Source organism: Alternaria hordeiaustralica, assembly GCF_023758085.1.
Source record: "Alternaria hordeiaustralica strain BMP 2776 chromosome Unknown scaffold_2, whole genome shotgun sequence".
Lineage (NCBI taxonomy): Eukaryota > Fungi > Ascomycota > Dothideomycetes > Pleosporales > Pleosporaceae > Alternaria > Alternaria hordeiaustralica.
This window is the reverse complement of record NW_026056774.1, coordinates 500,115-515,653: the sequence shown is the minus strand read 5'-3', so window position 1 is coordinate 515,653 and position 15,539 is coordinate 500,115. Positions and strand designations below refer to the sequence as shown.

Here is a 15,539-nt window from a genome sequence, read left to right as displayed (position 1 = left end):
CAAACCATCATTTCCACGTCTATCTGACACACGAAGCCTTTACAGCCATTGCGTCGAAAGGCGAGACAGAGATTTCGGGACAGCATTGGGCTAATCTCGTCGGTTTTCCGGGAATGAATTGGCGTAATGTAGTTGTAACCGTTACGGAAGCGCCAAGTGGTTGAGCGGAGAAGGATTAGGGCGTATATGGAGATGTGTTGACAAGTTGATGATCAGAGATCGAGGGGATGTGTAGAGAACGGAAGGAGAAATCGAAGATGATTATGGATTTCACTTGTACCTTCATACATTTTACACAAGAGTTGTCTGCGTACTTAGTCTGACAACATTATGCAGGAATAATATCAGCAACACTCCTCCAGAAATCACACCTCATACCACGCCCAGCCTCCCATGTATACGCATTCACCAGCGTAAAGCTATTCATCAGCCCCGGTTCAGTCAGATAAGTCAGGTTGACCGGTGAGCTAACCATCAAAGCTAACTCACCACCCGTCTGGTTAAGATCAAGTTGATATGGTTCAGCGATCGTGAAAGCTGGCCATTGAGTAGCATCGTTGGTGGCTACCGATCCGTTTGACGAGCCAGAAGAGCCAGCTGCAACGGAAGCAGAAATCGACGGGGTGCCCTCAGTGATGAAGTTGCCCCAGATGTTCATGAAGGCGCGTTGGAGGTCGGTGCTTACGTCTGGCCTGCCGCCTAATGGTCCGAAGTATACGCCCACATCAGCGCCGTGGGTGGCTGGGAGGGCACTGAACTGGTACTTGTATGATGTGCGATCACCATCGGTGTACGCTTCCGCCATCCAGTATGACGGGCATACGAAAGTCAGTTCGGCGTAGAGGTTGTTGGCACGCTGTTGCTGTCCGGTTGCTATTGAGCTTTGGTCGAGCGCGCTGGGTCCGGTCACGCCGTTCGTCGCGAACTTATCTGCGTTGGAAGTGGTCGCGGCGTCGCTGATGGGGTAGTAGCGAAGAACCTTTGCGATGTCGGAGTCGGTGAATTCGGGCAGGTTGTTGCGGAGCCACGCCGTGAAGTCGTCTTCAGAGGTTATTGTTTGTGGTACGAACGAAGGGCCCTCGTTCGCATTATTTCCGATCAGAGCATTCCGTCCGTTCACACGCTTCTCGAGAAGCTGGCTGCTTGGCTCATCTTGAACGTACACTCCGTCTGTAACCGGCAGGAAAGCCCAGGTGCCGAATGTTGCAGTGCTTTCCACTTCGCTGGAAGCGTTCTGCAACGTCTCCGTGTCTTGCGATAGCAAACAGTCGAAGATGGTGGAAGTCGCATTACCATATGCGTCGATCATGCAGCCGGCTCGGTCGGCGAACGCATAGTAGTTCTGTGTCGGAATCCAGTCTTTGTAGCCGTACTGCTTGGGCAAGTATGGTGATGCCGCAATAGTACTGCGGAACATCGAGTCGCCTAGAGAGCCACCGTAGGCCATGTCGTGTAGCATGACCGAACCACCACCAGCACTCTCGCCAGATATAGTGACAGCTGATGGGTCGCCTCCGAACTGACTGACATACGTCTGGACCCATTGGAGAGCGAAGAATTGGTCCAACAGTCCTGCATTCACGACGCCCTTTCGGTACACTTCGTCCGAGGCGAGGAATCCAAAGGGCCCCAGTCGGTACTGGATTGATACGACAACGAATTTGTTGCCAGTTGTTGTGAGAAGATCGGTAAAGTCTTGTCGTCCGTTACCAGCCCCATAGCCGCCGCCATGAATCCACACGAGCACAGGAAGGTTCGTCGCGTTTGCCGGGCTCTGGACATTGAGGAAGAGACAGTCTTCTGAGAGTGGGGGTGAGTCTGGGCCCGGAGGCGCACTCGGCATTCCATTGCTTTGGCCGATCTGTGGACATTGCGATCCGTAGTTGTCCGCGCCTATGGGCGAAGTTCGGTTTACGGCTGGTGCTTGAGGTCGTTGCCAGCGTAAACTACCTGTTGGGGATGCAGCGAAGCGAATGCTTGAAGTCATATGTTAGCTGTAGCCATTCAAGATCGCGGAAAAGCCATACCCTCTCCAACTATTGATACCTGTGCTTGCATTACTGGAACCCTGGTAAATCTTGTAGCCCAGGTCCACCTCTAAAGCATTACTCGTGGTACTCTGTCTGCTTCGCAAGACTTCTCGAAACGGCTGAGATTGAGGCAGCGCCGCAACCGTGCCCGAAAGTGTAAGAGCACTTGCGACGAGAGTCGGTAGTAACATGACGCTGGTTCAGAGGGGAAGCTGCTCGGTTGAGTATGTGGTCAATCGCGGCGCACGAATAGCCTTTATATCACAGGCTCATTCCGTAATGCGGAGCCCGGATGTGTAGCCCTGATTGCCCGCACTCCCTTCGACCAAGCCATTTATCCTCGGGCATTAAACCGTGCACCGTGCCGTAGTGGACTAGAGGTTGGTGATGAAGCCGTCCGTCGATCGATGGCACTAAACGGCTAAGCATTACTGCGAAAAGACGACTAGGTGTCTAATTTAGGTTATTTAACTTGTAATTTAATAGGTGTTTTTAGTATAGTAGTAAAGGTAGCTATACTATAAGTATAAATCTTATAATACTATAGTTACTTATTTCTAAAGTATAAAATTCTACGTAAGTAGTACTTAAATTTTTTTATAATACTCTAAATATTATCTTTATTATAAAAAATATATAGCTAATTTATATACTTACTAATACTAGTAACTTTATATATAAAAGATATAAATTAGCTATTTTATTTTAAGACTTAGTTTAGTAGTAAAATAAAATACTTAAGTATATTACTACTTATTATAATACTAGTAAGTCTAACTAAAAAGAATACTAATATAAGATAAAAGCTTTAATTTTTAAGTAAGCTAAAGCTAAGTTTTTCTTTATATATCTTATAGTAACTATACTAGTAAAAGTTTATATCTTTATAAAGTAGAAATATAAAGCTTTTACTTACTTTTATAACTTTATATTATATCTAAAAGTATAGAAATAAATAAAAAATAAATTATTATATTATAAGCTTACTTAGAAAGCTTTCTTAAGTAGTAAAGCTTTTAAAAGCTTATCTTAATCTATACTAGTATAATTATATACTATATATAATAGTTTAGTTTCTTAGGTATTAGGCCTACCTTAGGCTAATAGCCTACATATATATATTCTACTTCTAAGTACTTCTTCTAAGCCTTACTATAATAATATTATAATTTAATATAATATTATTATCTAATCTCTATATAACTCTTATACGTTATTATAGTCTCTAATTCTCTAATAGTAACCTAGTAACGCGGCTAGTTACTTTTATAAGATCTATATAGATAACTATATTATTAATTCTCTAGTTTCTAGTTAGTAACTTTCTAATTAGAGATATCTTCTATATTCTCTTCTACGCTACTAGTTCTAGTTCTGCTATAAGCGCTATAACTAACCTAGTAGTAACTACCTTTAGTAGTAGCATTCTCTTATTTACTAAGTCTACTATAGCCTCTACTACTTATAGTTAGTGTAGTAGCTAGCTATAGTAGTCTACGTTCTTATACTATACTACGCCTACTATAGTTACCTAGAACTCTCTTATAACTACTACCTTTAGTTTATAAAACTTTTATTAGAATCTACTCTACTTCTATAGATTCTCTAACTTATAAAAGAATAGCTTTCTTTTCTTTTTAGGCGCTTTTAAAGATAGCTTCTAGTACATTAATAATATAAGTAGTAGTTACCTTACTAACTCTAAAGGTAAGAATAATGTTAATTTTACTTAGATCTACTATAACGTTAATACTAGTAATTATAATAACTCTATTAAGCTGCTTATAGATAATAAGCGTATTTCTTTCTCTAATAGCTTACTTAATATTACTAAGACTTAAGATAGTAGTAAGAAGTAGCTACGTTACGCGTTTCTTACTAATCTACTTAGTTATATTACCTATAGTAGCGCCTACTACCTAAATTCTCTACACTCTAATAAGTAGTCTAAGTTAGCTTATATTATTAAGACTAATATCTATTATAACGCTTAGCGTAACGCTAATTATAATACTAATCTTAACGCTAATTTTAACTCTAAAGCTAATTAGTTAGCTTAGTCTAGAGTTAAGTAGAATATTAAGTTACCTCTACTATTACTAGAAGTAGAAACCTTTTACTATAAAGTGTTATTATACGTTCTATATAATTATAATATTACTAGCTATATTATCTCTAAGCCTAATCTTTTAGAAGATAGCTAGCTTATTTTAGTAGCTTATAAAGTTAATATCTAAGAATAAGCTAAATATATTAGTAAACTAGATAAGACTTTCTTTAAGAGTAGCTTAGTTTTTATATTCTAGAATAGCGTTAAACTTTATAAGCTTCTCTTTAATACTATCTTTTACCTTAATAATAATATAGCTATATACTAGAGTTAACTTATAAAAGTATAAGAAAAACTTACTAATAAGCGTAATCTTACCTACTACCTCTATTTTTAAGATAATAAGAACTAGAAGTTTTTTAGTATTACTTAGTAATATCTTACTAACTCTAATAGAAAGGTTATAAGTTTATAAAAATAGTTGCATAATATAAAGAGTAATACCTACGTCTTAATAGTAAAGCTTAAAGATTATTATATTACTACTAAACGCTAGGCTACTTAAGTATATAAGTATAAGAATACCTATAAGTAAGCTTATAAAGTAGAATATACTACTTATATTAAGGCGTATATAGAGATTACCTATCTTAAAGCTTTTATCTAAAACGCTTCTACTACCTCTATAGATAATTCTAATAGCTCTAACTTAGATAACTCTAATAGTTCTATAAGTACTTTATAACTAGATTATTACGCCTCTACTACTAGCTACTCTAGCTTACTAACTTAATTACTATTACTAGCGCCTATTTATAATACTTATTACTCTAAGTAGCCTAAACCTAAGAAGTTTAATAGCTCTATTAGTACTATATAGGTATTAAAAAGTATAAAGATATATTACTATAAGAATATAAAGTAATTAGTATAGATAAGAAAGTATATAGATAATAGTTTTAGTAGAAAAGAGTTCTATTATAGAGAGATTCTATTATCTAAAGTACTATATAAGAGTCTAATACTAAAAAGTATAAGTAAAAGATAATATTATAGATAATAAGATAATTCTAAAAAGCTTTTATTAAAAGATGTTCTTTTTCTAAGTAATTCTTAGGTTATTAAAAATCTAATTTATTTAAGAACACCTTATACACTAGTATAAACTTTCTTTTTCTAGTAGTATAGTCTTATTATACTATCTAAAATAGGTTACTTACTTATAGTATAAAAGAAAGATAAAGAAAAAATATAGAAAAGAAAGTAAAAAGCAAAATAAATAATTAAGTAAAGATATTAGTAATACACTACTATAGTGTAAGTAGTAGTTAAATTTTAGGTAAAATAAGAAGCTTACCTAAAATCTAAGTACTAGTAATATTACTAGTACGTCTAGTTTACTTTATATTTTATTTACTATAATATAGCTTAAATAAGCTAGTAGAAGAAGCTAATAGAGCTAGTGTTAGTATCTTAAACTAAGAAGAAAGTAGTAGAACTAGTAGTAGTAATATTATTAGAGAGTGTAAGAAGCTAGAAAGTAATAATAGACTAGACGCTAGACTACTAGTATAAGTCTAAGAAGTCTTAAATAGAGAGAAAGAAGTAGATATAGTATTAAGGTTAGTAGTGTTATAGAAGTAGTAATAAATATCTAGTTCTATATTAATTTTATTAATAAGATATTTAATAGTATCTTTTATACTATAATTATAATTCTAAATATACTACTATCTTTTATAAGAAAGAGGTATACTCTTATTAGTAAAGAAGAAAACGTTTAGATATTTACTATTAGCGCTCTTAGTAAAAGTAGCTTTCTTAAGCTTCTTAACTACTAGCTATAGTATTTTAATCTCTTTAATAACGTACTTACGCTCTTTCTAGATATACTTTAAAATACTATTCTTATTCTTACTAAGAAGTTTATAGATCTTTTTATATATAAGAGAGTTATTCTAGAAGACTTACGCAAGAATAGCTTTCTAGATTTAAAAGAAAAAGTTAATATATATATCTACTAGAAATACTTACTTAATACTACTATACTTATTATAATATCTAGATAGTGTTGCAGAAAGTACTATAAGATTATAATAGGCCTTTAAGATCTTATTATATATTTCTATAGCTAGAATCTTTATAATACTCTAGTATACTATAATATACTATAAGAGAATTATTTAATAGATCTTAGTTACTAGTTCTATAGAGCTATAGAGCGTTATAAGATAAATAATATAAATGTTTTCTTCTCTATAAATAGACTTCTTCTACTTTACGCCTAGCGCTATTACTTATACTTCTTACGTCTAATTAATATTATTATACTATTCTTTAATAAAGCTAGTAGAATTTTTCTTAGTAGTCTTGCGCTATTATAAGTATAGCTTTATATATTAATAAAAGCCCTCTAAAACCTCTATATAGTTCTAAGAGTTCTTATTATTAATTAAAACTAATTCTTAGATTATATCTATATCTTAATCTTAAGCGTAAGTAAATAATAGATTAAGATTAATATAGTAGAAGAATGTCTTATTACCTAGTATAGTGTACTTAGCGTAGTAAGAGTAGAAAACTATAGTATATTCTTTATAAAGTACTAAGTAGAGTATCTAGTAATAAAGGTTAGTATAGATAGCTTATTAAATAAAAGAATAGTATATAATATAAAGCTAGCTAAAGTTCTTATTACTATTAATATATTAGAGATAGTAATAATATATCTTAAAGAATTCTTTAATAATCTTCTTAAGTTCTTTATTATTAAAGAATAGCTACTTAAAGTTCTCTATAGTAATATTACTCTTTTACTTAAAGTCTTCTACTAGTTTACTCTAACTTATCTTTTTACTAACTACTTTCTATAAAGAAATTAAGTATAGATTATAGGCTATCTAAGAATAAAAGTAATAGCTAAGAAGGTTAGAGTCTTATTTACTAAGCTTATATTGCTTAATAAAAAGAATAGATATAACTAAGTAGATTTAGAGTTTATACTACTTATCTTAGAAAAGATACAAAAGAAAAAAAATATTATTTATAGCTTTTATATTTATAGCTTACTTAAAAAAACTTATATAAGTAGCTATTACTTATATATAAGTCTAATAGATATAAGTACTATTAATTAATAAGCTATTAGAGTAGTAACTAATATAGACTTCTTAATACTACACTTAGATAACTTTAATATATTTATAGTTATTAAGTTTAGTATACTTAGAGTAGCTATTAAGAATTAGTTAAAGAAAATTAGAAGTTCTATCTAGATATTTATAGTTCTTAGCTATAGTTAAAGCCTTAAGCTTATTAGAATTCTAGTCTTTATCTTCTAAATTATCTTTATTAAGTATAGTATCTATCTTCTTAGATAAAGATTAGTAAGCTAAAGTAGATTTTAGAGCGCTAGCGCTAGGTAGTAGTAGTAGTAGTAGAAGGCTAGTTTATATACTATAAAGCCTTAATTTTTATAACTTAGCTACTACTACTCTCTTCTTAACTACCTTAAGACTAGCCTAGCGCTCTTAGTGTACCTACTTCTCTAGGTTTACTAAAAAAGTAGCTAATCTAGCTCTACTAAGTTACTTTACTCTAATCTTCTTTAGCTTTACTTTAATATAATTACTACTTTTATTAATTACTCTTAACTTATATAAGAATAATCTAAGTTCTATTATAATAGAGATAGCTAATTAATAGGTAGAGTAAAGCTTTATCTAGTATCTAGCTATAGTGTTAGTAATTATTATATTATTACTACTATAAAAAGTATACGTAATCTAGTAGTTCTTATTAGAATACTTATTAGCTATATATAGAAAGATATATTACTAAAACTTATATTAACTATTATAAGTGCTGTCTTTCTTATACTTATAAGTAAAAAGAACTATAATATTTCTAGTAGTAAGACTAAGTATACTTAGCGTTATACTATACTTCTTATAGTTCTTTTTTAATACTTTAATAAAATGCTTTAAAAGAGATAGTGTCTTAGAAAGTAAGTTCTTCTTAGTAAACTAAATAGTTATCTTAATAGAATCTCTTAAGATAGCCTAGTCTTATATAATAATATTAGTTTTAGTACTTTTACGTAGAGTGTAAATATAAATAGCTACTACTTAGACTAAGAAAAGAGCTACGTTACTAATATCTAGACGCCTAAAGTAGAACTATATATTAGATATAGCCTAGTAGTTATATAAAACCTTACTTAAAAAGCAAGAGATATAGCTTATAAGACTAGGCTCTAATACATTAATACTCTTAGTAGTAGTAGTTAGCTTTATAATACGCTTATCTTTAGTATTCTTAGCTTAGCTTAAGACTTAATACTAGCTATTAAATACTTTAACACTACTATACTTATCTATAAGCTCTAGCAGCGCCTTAACTATATTAGATACTTTAAGAATAAAGTTAGTAATCTAGTTAAATAAAAAGATTATATTAGTTATAAAAGTGTTAAGAATAACCTTCTATTACTTAGAAAACTACTATTTAAGACTAGTAATAAACTCTATTACTTTACTATTAATATTTAGATTCTAGAAATTCTAGTTCTAGGCTAAAGTAAGAACTTAGGTTTTAGCTTTAGTATATAGAGTCTAGATAATTATAAGAGTATCTTTCTTTAGTTATAAACTAGAAGAAGTAGTAGAAAATAAGCTAGTGTTACTTCTAGAAGCTTAACTATAAATACCTAGAATAGTAAAATTCTTAGTTAGACTAGGTATATAGAGTTTAAAAAGTAAACTTTCTTAAGAAGAAGTCTTTTATAAAAAAAAGCCTTAGCTATAAAAAAAAGTTAACTTTCTAGTATCTATAGCTTTACTCTTACTCTTATTCTTATTACTAGCTATTTTCTACTAAGCCTCTAGCAGCGTAAGTGTCTTTCTTTAGTAATCTAAGACTAGCTTTTATAAAGAAACTTTTACTAAACTAGCTTATAGTATAGAACTAATAGTACTAAGCTTATATATATATATATATAGTTGCGCTTATACGCTTATTTATAGAATTAGTTATAGGTATAGTAGACTAAGCGCGCGCTCTTATATATAAAGTTAATAGTAACTAGAAGTTATAGAGAAGGTTTAGGTAGCCTATAAGCTTATTATACTTCTTTACGCTAGGTATAGTAGTTATAGTTATAGTTATAGTTACTAAAGTAGAAAATAAGAAAAGTTAAGTTAATAAAAAGAGAAAGAGAATATAGCCTACTTCTAAAAGGCAACTATAGTATATAGAGGTAAGAAAAAAAAATTAAGAAAGTTAGAGAAGAAAGAAAGAAGTAATAGCTAAAGAGAGGTATATATATATATATAAATAAGAGACCTCTATCTATTATAGTATTATAATATTATAATATTAATAAGTAAAGTTAGAAGGTAAAATTATAGTAAAGATAAGGTAATTAATTACGTAATTAGCTATTATACTTAGTAGTATTCTTACGCGTATAATAGTATTAGTAAATAGATAGCGTAGTGTTATTATAGTAGTAATAACTAGATTTTAGGTAAAATTCTAACCTACCTAAAATCTATATATTAGAACTATTATAGTCTATAATTATTAGAATTATAGCTAAAAGACTATAATAGCTATATAAATATAGTTTAAAGAAAGTTTAAAGCTAGATAGAATAGTTAAAAGAGTAATACTTATTATAATTAGTACTAGTATTTCTAATATTAAAGTTATAAGAGAGCTATAATACTTATAGCTTTCTTTTTTATTACCTCTAAGAGCGTATAGAGGTAATAGAGAATAGGTTACTAAAGATAAGGTAGTTATAGTTATTATAGTAGTTTCTAAGTAGTTACGCGTAGAGTTGTAGCTAGTTATTATATATAGAATTATAGCTACTATATTCTCTAGGCGTTTTAAGTGTATTAAGATAGTAGTAGAATAGATATGTTCTTATCTACTTAGTAGTAGTTACTTTCTAGAGATCTAACTATAGGTAGACTAATATAACTAGAAATTACTATTCTAAGCTCTAATTTAAGTAGCTTAAAAAGCTTAAAATAGTAAATTAACTAAGTCTAGGTAGTTATTACTAGGTAGAGGCAACATCTTAGTAGTTATATAACTCTATAGTCTAGTAGACTAGTAGTAGAGAATCTAATATAAGATAAGATATAGTAAGATAGTAAGAATAGTAGTAGCTGTTTTCTCTACTTTATCTTAAGATTTATAGTACTTATACTCTACTAAGAGTATTTAAATATATACTACCTAGCGCTTATAAGAAAAGGTATTACTATATATAGTAAACTCTTTATCTATATTATCTAGTATTAATATTATAGTAGAAAAGTTAGAGACTTCTCTTACTAGTAGTAGTAAAAGTTAATAGAAGCTAGAAAGAGAGTATAATAAGTAGAGACTTATTATTACTATTAAGGTATAAGTGTAGTAGAAAAGAAGCTAGAATAAATTAAGGTTAAAAGTAAGAAAAGCGCTATCTTTCTAGTTTTAGTAGAACTTATAAAATACTTCTCTATAAGACTAATATAGTTTATATATATTTATAATATTAAGATTCTTTATAGTATAGTTAACGTAATAGAAGAGAAAGAAATAAAAAGAGACTAAAGAAGTATACTTTAAATACTTAGTAATAGTAGACTATATATTATTAAAGAGGCTTTTAGATAAAAAAGCCTATAGTAGACTTTCTCTTCTCTTTCTTAAGTAAAGGCTATTCTATAGCCTAAGCTCTTTCTCTATCTAACGCTAAGAATATATTAGAATTAAAGAAAGAAATAAAGTCTAGTCTAAATACTCTCTATTCTTCTTTTATAAGGCGCTTAGTAATAACTATACTTAGCTAACTAATAAGTTTTAAAAGAACACTTAGCTAGCTAATAAGTCTTAGAGTATTACTTACTTTTTCTTTCTTAAGTTATAGTTAGAAAGAGGTATTCTAGCTATCTTTCTTATTATTATTAATAGAGCTAGCTAGTACGTTAATAGAGACGTTAGTATTCTTTTAGTTATCTAGGTTATAGAGCTTTATCTAGCTATAATATTACTTAGTAATATCTTCTAGTATTTATTAGTAAAAGAGTTTTAGCTTCTTACTAGAAATAGTATATAGAAGTAAAGTTCTATTAAGATTCTTAATCTAGTAGGTGTCTTACTCTAGCTATAGACGTTAAATATAATAGAAACCTATCTACTTAGTATTAAGCTTCTTATCTCTAGATATATTAATCTTCTATATAGAGTTTTATAAGAGAACTAAGTTACTAAGTTAAAGCTTCTTATAGTATATCTTCTTAGTATTATTCTAATAATTCTTCTTAGCTTAATATAGTTAATTAGTATAAGTAATAGTATTTTTAGTAAACTAGTTCTAGAGGTCTAGCTATATTACGTGTATTACTAGAAGTTATATATAATTCTTTACTTTCTAGAATAGAAGAGTTTGCTATATTAGAAGCTCTAATTCTAATAGAAGAACTAGGTTTTAACTAGTAATTAACTAGTATAGTAAATAGCCTATCTAAAACTAAGTAGAAATATAGTTAGTAAGAAAAATAGTAGATAAGTTATTTATCTATAGGCTTAATAGCTTAGTAAGTATATTAATAATTAGCTTATATCTACCTTTAATCTTACCTATAGCCTATAAGTTATATAAAAATAACTAAATACGTTTAATCTTATAGTTAGCTATAAGATACTTTACTATCTTAGTAAAGTCTAGTTTACTATTAACTAAGAGCTTACGCGTTATACTCTATTAATAGATAATATTCTTATAAATAAACTTAGTAATAGTGCTAGACTTATTATTAGAAAGCACTCTAGCCTCTAGCTATCTACTTAAATATTCTTTAGTAATAATAAGATACTTCTTACCTTAGTAATAAAGCATGTAAACTATATTAATTATAACTAACTTCTAGATTATAAAGCTATACGTATTAGTTAATATATTAACTCTTCTTTTTAAGAAGTAAAGCTAGTATTTAGAATAACGCTAAATTCTTTCTTAAATGTTTTTATATATATTAGGCTACTAGTAGCGCTAGAAAAGTATAAAGTATACTATATTAGTTCTATAATAGCTAATAGTTTTATATATTAACTATATAGTTTATAAGTAGATATTAGTATTATTAATAATATAGTATATAGCTACGTTTCTTAAGGTTTTATAAAAGAGCACGTAATTATATATAAAAAAGTTTAAAGCTCTCTTCTTCTATACGTAAAGCTCTTTTAGTGTTATACTTTTAGAAACCTTAAAGTTAATAAGAAACTAGATAATTTGTTTAGATTATTTAGTATACTTATACTTAAGTATATAGAACGCTCTAATAGAAAGTAGCTCTTCTTCTATACTTCTAATTATATAGTTAATAAACTTCTTAAGATTATTTTTAAATTCTTCTAGTAGAATCTAATTATTAGGTTTAGAGTAGTAAGAGAGAGCGTCTATAACAACGTTCTTCTTTCTAGAAACATAGATAATATTAAAGTTCTAAAGAAGAATAGTAGAGATCTACTAATTTATAACTAATTCTAGGTTATTTATAAAAGAGTAATTAAGCTAAGTAATAAGTATTACTATATTAGTTTTAATAGTAAAATATATATTATATAAGTATATACAAAACTTCTTTAAAGCCTATAGCACTACTTTATATTCTAACTTAGTAGAATACTAAAAACGTTCTTTTACTAACTAGAGTGTACTTTTAAATTAAATAAAATAGCGTCTACTATTAGCCTATAGCTATTTAAGATAAGCTTCTTTTCTATTCTAACTAGCGTTAGTTATAAGAAAGACTTTATACTTTAATATATTAGAGTAGTTAAGGCTTACTAGCGCTAGTGCTAAGTATATAGTATATTTAAGTGTATATATTACTTAATTCTAATCTAGACTCTACTTATACTTTATATCTCTATAAAGAAAATAGAAGAGAGGCTTAGTAATAGTAGTAAATTCTTTTATCTAGATATAGTAGTAGATATATAGTCTAAGAAATAAGTAAATATTACGTATATTATAGTAAAGTAGCTAATCTAAAAGCTTCTAAACCTTCTTACTATTAGAGTAGCGTTTTTTAGAGCTAATTTTATAGCTAATAACCTTTAGGCGCTTTATAAAAAAGTAGTACTTTTTACTAGAGACTATTTCTTCTACGCGCTTAACGTCTATAAGAATATAGTTAAGTTAGAGAATATATTTATAAACGTAGTAATAAATACTAAGTATAGCTATTTTACTACTATAGTCTATCTTAAAACCTCTATAAGTAATATTATTAATAAATACTATAGTGTTTAGCTAATAGTTCTTAAGAATCTTTATTATAACGCGCTAGAATATAGTAACTAAGTTAGTTACCTCTATAACTATAGTATATAAATAAAGAAGACTAACTAGTATTTAAAAAGCTATTATATTCTAGCTTATAGTATAAAGAGTAATCTAATTATAACTAGAATAGAGATCTATAAAAGAGTTAATAAAATATCTAGTAAAGCGTTTAGAGAACTTATCTACTATTAGTAGTAGGTTTATATTATATATACTAATAGTATTAATCTTTTATATATTAGAGATCTATTAAGCTTTTTTATTCTTTTTAGAAACTAAGTACTATAGATTATAATACTAACTATTATAGCGTTTTTAAGTACCTCTATTAAGGTAAGTATTAGCTATATTAACTATAATCTACTTAAGCTTCTTAGAAATAGTAAAGTCTTATACTTACTAAGCTTTATATTTAACTATATAGATCTTATATAGTAGGTATACGTTAGAGTATATTCTACTAGATTTAGTAAATTTCTATAATAAAGCTACTTCTCTATTATAAAGTATCTAGATAAAGAAATCTTTCTTTTCTTACGTAACTTATAATCTAATATAAAGGTTAGCTAGTCTCTTAGGTATAAGGTAAGTTTCTTATAGAAATATAGCGTATTATAGTTTAAATATATTATTATATAGTTCTAGGTCTAGTTTATAAATAGATAGATAAAGTTATTAACACTAAATAGCTTATTTCTTCTAGTCTTTCTATCTAAACTCTATTAGCTTATCTACTTAAGAAACGTTAATAAGTTAAATCTTCTTATCTATAGTCTTATATAAGATAGTAACCTCTAGTTACTAATAAGTTCTATATACGTAATTAAGTATTTTCTTATAGTTAATCTTATATATAATAGTATACTTAGTAAGCTTCTATTTATACTAAATAATTAGCTTAGTGTTCTTATTAACCTAAAGTGCCTCTACGCTATTATTAAAGAGAGAGTATATCTATCTTCTTTATATTTATTAGATACTTACTAGAAATAGTATATTATATTATCTAAAACTATACGTTAGATTGCACTACGCTCTTTAGTATAGATACTAAACTATAGAAGAATCTTAAGGTAGCCTTAATATAGAGTTAGTTATAGTACTAACTTATATATATTCTATAGTATTATTATTCTTATTACCTTACTTATAATCTATAGTAGAGAATAGGTATATAGACTTAGAATCTAAGATAATAAAGAAAACTAACTTAGTTTTATCTTTAGACTAAATATAATATTATACTCTACTAAATATATTATATTATATTCTAATATATAACGCTATATACTATAGTTCTCTAAGTATAGCTAAGTATATAAGGTTTATAATAATATAAAAAGTAGTATAAATAACTATAGTGCTAATACGTATAGAGACGTTAAATATAGTACTAATAAATAGTTTATAGCTACTATTAGTAGAAGTAATACTTTATAGTAAGTTACTAAGCTTCTATATCTAGTGCTTATATAGTATCTTTAGCGCGCGCGCTATACTAAAGTAAAGAATATTTATCTACACGCCTATATTAATAAAGTATTTAATAGAATTACTATAAATATAAACTTAGGCCTCTAGTAGGTTTATCTAGACAAACGCGCGTTTAGCGCGTCTTTATACTCTATATACTACTTTAGTAAGTATATAGTTAAAAGTATTACTCTATAAGTTACTATAACTAGTAACTTTATATTAAGTTTACGTATTTAAGTAGTATATATTAATAGTATTATAAGAGGTATTAGTATTGTATTAATATAACTATATAGTTAGTAGAGATTATAATAAGTATTTATAGAAAGTATAATAGTAGAGTATAAACACGTAAGAGAGTATATAGATTTTAAGTAAAAATAAAGCCTACCTAAAATCTATAGCGCAGCTAGCCTTAAAGCTATTTACTATTCTAACACTATCTATACTAATACTATTTTTCTTTAGAAGATTACATAATTAATTAGTAATATTATTCTAACTAATTAAATTAAAAACTATTACTCTTTATACTTTCTAACTTAGAAGCGCTATTATAATATAATTAAACTATTCTTTAATAAGCTTCTTAAGTTCTAGATTAGAAAAAGTGTCTAAGAACTTAACTATC

At 28.2% G+C, this 15,539-nt stretch overlaps 1 protein-coding gene across 1 annotated transcript; it reads right to left on the bottom strand.

Moving 5' to 3' along the window:
• Positions 1-328: 328 nt before the first annotated feature.
• J4E84_001627 (uncharacterized protein) lies at positions 329-1,843 on the bottom strand (the record flags this gene model as incomplete). The annotated part of the gene is made up of 1 exon (XM_049384258.1): positions 329-1,843. The coding sequence occupies one exon, from the start codon at positions 1,841-1,843 to the stop codon at positions 329-331; it is 1,515 nt and encodes a 504-aa protein (XP_049247614.1).
• Between the last annotated feature and the right edge of the window lie 13,696 nt (positions 1,844-15,539).